This window comes from Nanorana parkeri, unplaced genomic scaffold, assembly GCF_000935625.1.
Source record: "Nanorana parkeri isolate BGI_ZX_2015 unplaced genomic scaffold, ASM93562v1 scaffold31, whole genome shotgun sequence".
Classification (NCBI taxonomy): Eukaryota; Metazoa; Chordata; class Amphibia; order Anura; family Dicroglossidae; genus Nanorana; species Nanorana parkeri.
In genome coordinates, this window is record NW_017306299.1 from 1,381,133 (window position 1) to 1,387,572 (window position 6,440).

The 6,440-nt window shown below is 42.9% G+C and overlaps 1 protein-coding gene across 1 annotated transcript in view; it reads left to right on the forward strand.

Annotated features, from left to right (window-relative positions):
• Window positions 1-6,440, forward strand: part of LOC108796681 (calpain-14-like) — a 35,777-nt gene that overhangs the window by 22,221 nt on the left and 7,116 nt on the right. Inside the window, exons 15-19 of the mRNA XM_018568181.1 lie at window positions 147-204; window positions 1,558-1,622; window positions 2,530-2,598; window positions 4,384-4,462; window positions 5,841-5,957. Coding sequence (XP_018423683.1) covers window positions 147-204; window positions 1,558-1,622; window positions 2,530-2,598; window positions 4,384-4,462; window positions 5,841-5,957 — 388 coding nt within the window. The remainder of the gene's footprint in view (window positions 1-146; window positions 205-1,557; window positions 1,623-2,529; window positions 2,599-4,383; window positions 4,463-5,840; window positions 5,958-6,440) is intronic.

Below are 6,440 nucleotides of genomic sequence, written 5' to 3' on the forward strand. Positions count from 1 at the left end.
CAACGCCAGCACCCGCTTGTAATGTGTACCACCAGCACCACAAAAGGTGTAGGGACACCCCTGCTTCTAGGTAAAAGCAACTGTGAAGGGTGTTGCTGACTTTGTTAAGAAGCTTGTACAAATAAAATGTAATTTTCCTCTTCCAGCACCCAGAAATCAACGTCTCCCAACTGCAGATGCTGCTGAACAAAGGAAGCTGGGCAAGTAAGTGTGCAAAAAAAAGCGATATCGCTTCCTGATCCAGAATATTTAGTTTGCTGTCATAATACAAGCAACTGCTAGGGATTCTGTTCACATCACATAAGACTGCTAGACACTTCTGTCATATTACAAAGGATTTTTTAAGTTGAAGTTCACTCAATTACCATATTTCTTACCAACATCATGGAATTACCATAAGAACATTAAACAGCTTTATAGAACATGTACCTTGATAAATGGATAGCTCCATGTTTGACCTCTTACAGCACTGGAAACTGTTGGCCAGTTACCAGCGACACCATGCAACTTATAGGGGTCTTTTTATAAACAATTTGCAGAGCCCTGTAAATAACTGTAAATGTTTGTTTTGGGTGAATAATGCCAAAAATGAATGTTCCTAATACATTTTTTAATATAGTCTGTTGTAATAATACATTATGACCACCAGATGGTGCTGAGGAGCATAGGGAATTAATACTTATTTTCTATGCTCCTCAGCACCATCTAATGGTCATAACATATTATTACAATGCACTACATTCAAACTGGGGGGGGTGTGGGGGAGGGATTATATTAGGAACATTTGCTTTTTGCATTATTCGCCCAACACAAATGTTCACAGATATTTGCAGGACCCTTCATCCAATGAATAGCTGTGAACGGTATTGTTTAAATATAGACCACGTGGTGTCACTCAGCCCCACTCATGCTACCTTTGTTACTGGACTTTGTTACTTTGTTATTTGACTCATGCTATCTTTGTTAAATTTACGCACAAAATAGGTGCATACAGTAGAGCAGGAGTGGGCATCTACAGCCCTCCAGCTGTTGTGGAACTACAGGTCCCATGAGGCATTGCAATACTGACAGTTACAGGCATGACTCCCACAGGGCAGAGGCATGTAGGGATTTGCAGTTAAAGCACAGCTGGAGGGCCGGAGTTGCCCACTCCTGCTATGGAGCATGATCATTCAAGCATGCCGGCTGCATCGTGCTTTCACACAGCCCTGACTGAGTCCCTTGTGGCCACTAGACACTGATCAAAGCACAAATGTATCCACGCACTTATTAAGTCGTAGCTCCTTTAATTGATCCCGCTTTGTAGCAATTCAATAATAGCTAATTATCTCAATTTATGAACAAACGTACGTCTCCCGCGGCCCGAATCCTGCTCCCGGCACAGCTGTTCATCAATCCATGATACATTTAATTGTGAGATCCCCGGACAACAATTTCTTCTTTTCCTTTAACGACCCTTTTATTTATTTTTTGTTACTTTTTAATGTCATCGGATTCATTTAACAATCGTTTGTTTGTGACAAAAACCGTAACGTGGATCTGTGCGTTCTCTCGTAGGTGCAAAGCAAGCTCCGGTGAAGTTCAGCTCAGACGCCTGCAAAGTCATCATGGCTCAGTTGGACGTATCTTTTTCCGATTTGCGAAAATGTTTTGATTTGTGAACTCCTGACGATGCCCCAGGGCCCGGGGAACCCATTACACTGAATCATGGCCGATTAAATAAATAAATCTGGGAATTTAAAAAATATACCCATGCAGTGGGGTAGTGGTGTCACAAGGGGGAGGGGTGACACCATCAGGAGGGTTCAATACAAAGATTGTCCCATCACACTCCTGACCAGAGAGAAACCCTGAGGTCGGGTGGGTGCTGCTGTGACAGCAGATGCCTCTACAATTTACATGAAATTGATAGAAAGTTACTCGCACTCCAGCTTGATACTAAGTCAATCTCTTTATTGACTATAGTAGTGTCACATTTTAAAGTGATGTTTTTTGGACCATGTAGTCACTTCTTCAGTCACACAAAAAGTTTTTGTGTGTCTGAAGAAGTGACCACACGGTTCCAAAACGTCGCTTTAAAATTTGACACTACTATAGTCAATAATGAGATTGACTTAGTATCAAGCTGGAGTGCGGGTAACTTTCTATTGATACCATCAGGGAGTGACACCAAAACAACTGACAGTCATTTTGGTGTCACCCACTCTGAAAAGTCGAGCACCGGTCATGGACAGAGAGCCCGACAGCTGCATGAGAGAGGAGGGTACCCAGTGGCATACCTGTGAATGTCCCCTCATCTCTTTGCCGGCGTCCATCACCAGGATGGCTGCCGGCAGTTGAGTGGATGTGGCGTCATTACATGGGTGCATGATGACGTCCCACTGGGTGACACCCGGGACAGGGCTGGTATTTATGGTCCATTTATGATCGCTCCATTAATCATTGGTAATGATAATCTTTCAGTAATCAATTAGCTGTACATGTTTAAGAACATATCTATAAGGTTTTGTGCCTTAACTCATGTGACAGGTCAGCGCATCTGGGACCCTGAACATGATAGAATTTTACAACCTCTGGAAGCGTTTGCTGTCTTATCAGGTAAGTGCTGTGTGTGCGTTTCTAAAATTATTCGAGTGTATCTCTACCCAAAGCGTTTATTTTATTTTTTTAGCTTTGAAAAGAATCATTAGGCAACAGTTAGAAACTTTGTCTGGGCTGTCTATGTCTCTGGGGTGGAAATTACCCTCTCTATTTGTCCTGGGGCCCTGGAGACCATGGCCAGTGGACTAAAATTCATGATAAATTAAAAATAGTGTAGTTGTTACCATGAGAGTAACTCAGGGAAAATCTCTTATGGCGGGCCCAGTAGCAATAAAACTTGACGATGACTGTAAACCTTCTTCACTCAAAACTGTAAAAAAGCTTTGGCTGGACATACACTTTAATAACTGTATTGAAATTGCTCAATATATATGTATGTATGTATGTGTGTGTGTATATATATATAAAAATCTATTAGGAATGCGCCGATACCAGTTTTTCAGTACAAGTACCGATATTTATACAGTGTAAAGGCATTCCTCACTTAACGACCGAGTTCCGTTCCTACGACTAGGTCGTTAAACGGATTGGTACAGTACTGTATAGCGTTGCCGATGTACAGTACCGAACAGTGTACTGTACATTGGGCAATGAAAATACTTACCTGGACCCGCAGGGAAGATCGGAGGACACCACTGACGTTGACGCGCAAGGTCGGAGGTCGATCGGCGGTCCGTCGTAAGGTAAGTGCGAGTGGTCGCAAAACAGGTAAGTCCGTAAGCGAGGAACATCTGTATTTCGGTACTCGTGGATACTGGGTACTTCTGGTAGCATAGAGCCGTCTTCCCAGGTATTCAGGACGCCGGACAGCTTGTCATTACCGGCCAAAACCCTCCACCAGGAAGCCAGGTGGAGGGTTTTTAACTGCTGCCCGGCTACCTCATTGGCCCGGGAAGCCGCCTCTATGCTGTTTGACTGGCTCTATGCAGATTGGCCCGGGAAGCTGGCTTCCCAGATAATCAGCATAGAGCCGGCTTCCTGGCTGCGATTCATTACCCGCGACCTGGTTTCCTGATTGGCCGGGAAGCAGAATCCATGTTCCCTCGCGGCCCTGATGGACGTTACGGTATCGGGGCATTTGGACGAGTATGAGTACTCGGTATCAGCACTGATACCGGTTCTAGTATCGGTGCATCCCTAGTATTTCTTTCTCTCTCTCTTTATCTATCTATCTATCTATCTATCTATCTATCTATCTATCTATCTATCTATCTATCTATCTATCTATCTATCTATCTATCTATCTATCTATCTCTCTGACTATCTACTATATATATAATATAAATATAATATTTTTTTATTTATCTGAAAAAAATAATTTTTCTGATATTTTTGAGTAAACAGAATGACGCTGCAGAGCCACTTACATTATTATTCCCTGCCAGCCTGCCTATTGCTGAGAATATACATGTAGAATATTTACAGCCTTGGTAACGTTGACACCTACCGGTGTTTATGATGCAATCATACAATAAATAGGTCCTGGCGGTATTGAATGAGCACCTATACCCGCCCCGGGTTTGGTGACATCAATAATCTTTTATCTTTTGCCCCTCGCTCTCCGGATAATAGAGGAAGTCGAGGTTTACCCTTGTAGAACACGCAGCCATCGAAAAGGTCAATCCCAGCTAATCTTTCCAGATGCATTATATAATGTTCTGTTTGCTCAGACTGAAATTGAGATTTATGAGAACCGCTCGCCGCTCGGAATAAAACATTTCTATTTTTAAAGCCGAGGGGAAAATAAAGAATTCTAACCTTGTAATCTTATTGTTTCCATAGGAGATTTTCCAAAAGAGAGACATTGACAGATCGGGATTTCTGAAACTCAGTGACCTCCAAGCTGCTGTACAAGAGAAAGGTAAAATTTGTTACGCGTCACCTTGGTGAAAGTCAAACACAACGGATTGCTTGTGGATTGGTTATGTTTCCTTCAAGCGAAGGGTTGTTATCTTTTTGCTGGTGGTCTAGGAGGTAGACAGTCAGGCCTGTAAGGGAAACTTACCATGAAAAAATATGGGGGCTCCCATTGGTGACCTCATGTGAAGATGATAAACATCAGTGATATTAAAGTCAAAAGGTTTTTAAACCAAATGCTGATGAAATCACTTAAAATGGATGCTGCTCTTTGATGTTTAAAAGTTTTAGTTTTCTGCAGAATCAGCTGGTCCACTGAGCACTGGTCCTGATTCCTGTTTTAGGGTGGCCCTTTACCTTGCAGGGTCTTGTGGAACCACCCTTGTGTGTGCTAGTAAGTTGTGTGCGTCTCCACAAATACACAGATAGAGCAAGGCAAGCCATCCACTCCCTGCTCCTCTTCTCCAATCAAGTAGATGGACGTGGCTGAGCGGGGTCTCAGGTCTCAGCCAGCAGAGCCAACCATAGACCTCGATTAGCCCACCTGAAAGCCCCCACAGCCCACCAGAAAGACCACAATAGATCTTGCACAGCCCACCTGAGACCCCGGACAGCCGGCCTCCTACTCCACCGGACAGCTCTCTAATTAGGCGGCCACCCCTAATTTTTCTGATTCTGTCTAACCCAGCTCACCTCATTGGTTTGTGGGGTGGCGTTTTTGTCGCCCCACCCCCTGGAAAGTGCCGCCCAAGGCAAACGCCTTGTTTGCCTTGCAGTGGATACGCCGTTGGATGGACTCCTGCTGGAGACTGCTCTGTCCCTTGAGATCTTGTACTGGACAGGAATTTAAGGGAAGCAGAGCTGAAAGAGTTAGAGCTATTCAGCAACATGACGATTGTAAGTGCCTGGGCAAAAATGTAAAGAAATTCTTTGCCAGGCAATGTATATTTGTTTGATCGTTTTTGAAAAAATGTTTGAGTTTAATACTACTTTAAGCCGGAATAATAAATTAAATTAAATTGACCCAGAACCATTATAGTTTCCATTCAAAGCCCAATTCCAGCACTCTTGTTTCAGAAGACTTCAGTCCAGTCACATGACATTCAGAGTTATCCTCGCCTCTTCTCCGGTTCCAGAATTTCCAGACAGAGTTGAGACTTGTTCTTTAGCAATCATAGGAATACAAGACACTTAGGTTTTCTGTATCAGCATATGTTACCTTCACCGTTACTATTGGTTACTTTAGCAATGGAAGGTCCGTAGTAAGTGGCAGACATAGTTATAAAGTAGATCATCTCAGTCACATTATTGTTTTCTCTTTTTATGTTTGTATTATGACTTTGCACTCTCTTACTTTAATTTTTGTCTCCTACTGCCCAAAGGAATAACATTAAGCCATCCATTCTACAACCTAATAGCGCTGCGATACGGCAACTCCTCTCTGAAAATCAATTTCGAGAATTTTGTCTGCCTCATGCTGAAGATGGAGATCAATGGAGGTACGTCAAAGCACTGCGTGACCATGGGACAGCATTGATCGCCCCAGGCGCTTGCTGCTCTCCTGGGATGTGGGGGGGATTCGTACTAGATAAATGGTGGCTGAGAGACGTAGGGGAATATGACTTGAGACCCTAAGTAGCAATTCATGTCTATGGAAGAGACTATTTTGTTTAAGGCGCAGATGTTCCCGGGAGTAGATGTGAGGGATGTCAAAATGTCAGCTTGTGAGCCATATTCAGATACAGCAAGTGGCGGAGAGCCGTGCTTCTACAAAGGAACATTGCGTAATCTATTGCAGCTAATTAACAAACAGCTGACTTCAGCAAACTGATTGGCTGCTAAAGATTCCTGCACATGTTCAGTACTCTTTGCATTGCCCCAATGAACAAACCTTTATTATTGTTGTTATTGTTATTATTATTTTATTTTCTGCTATTATTATTATTCTTATTGTTATTATTAATACTATTATTAATATTATC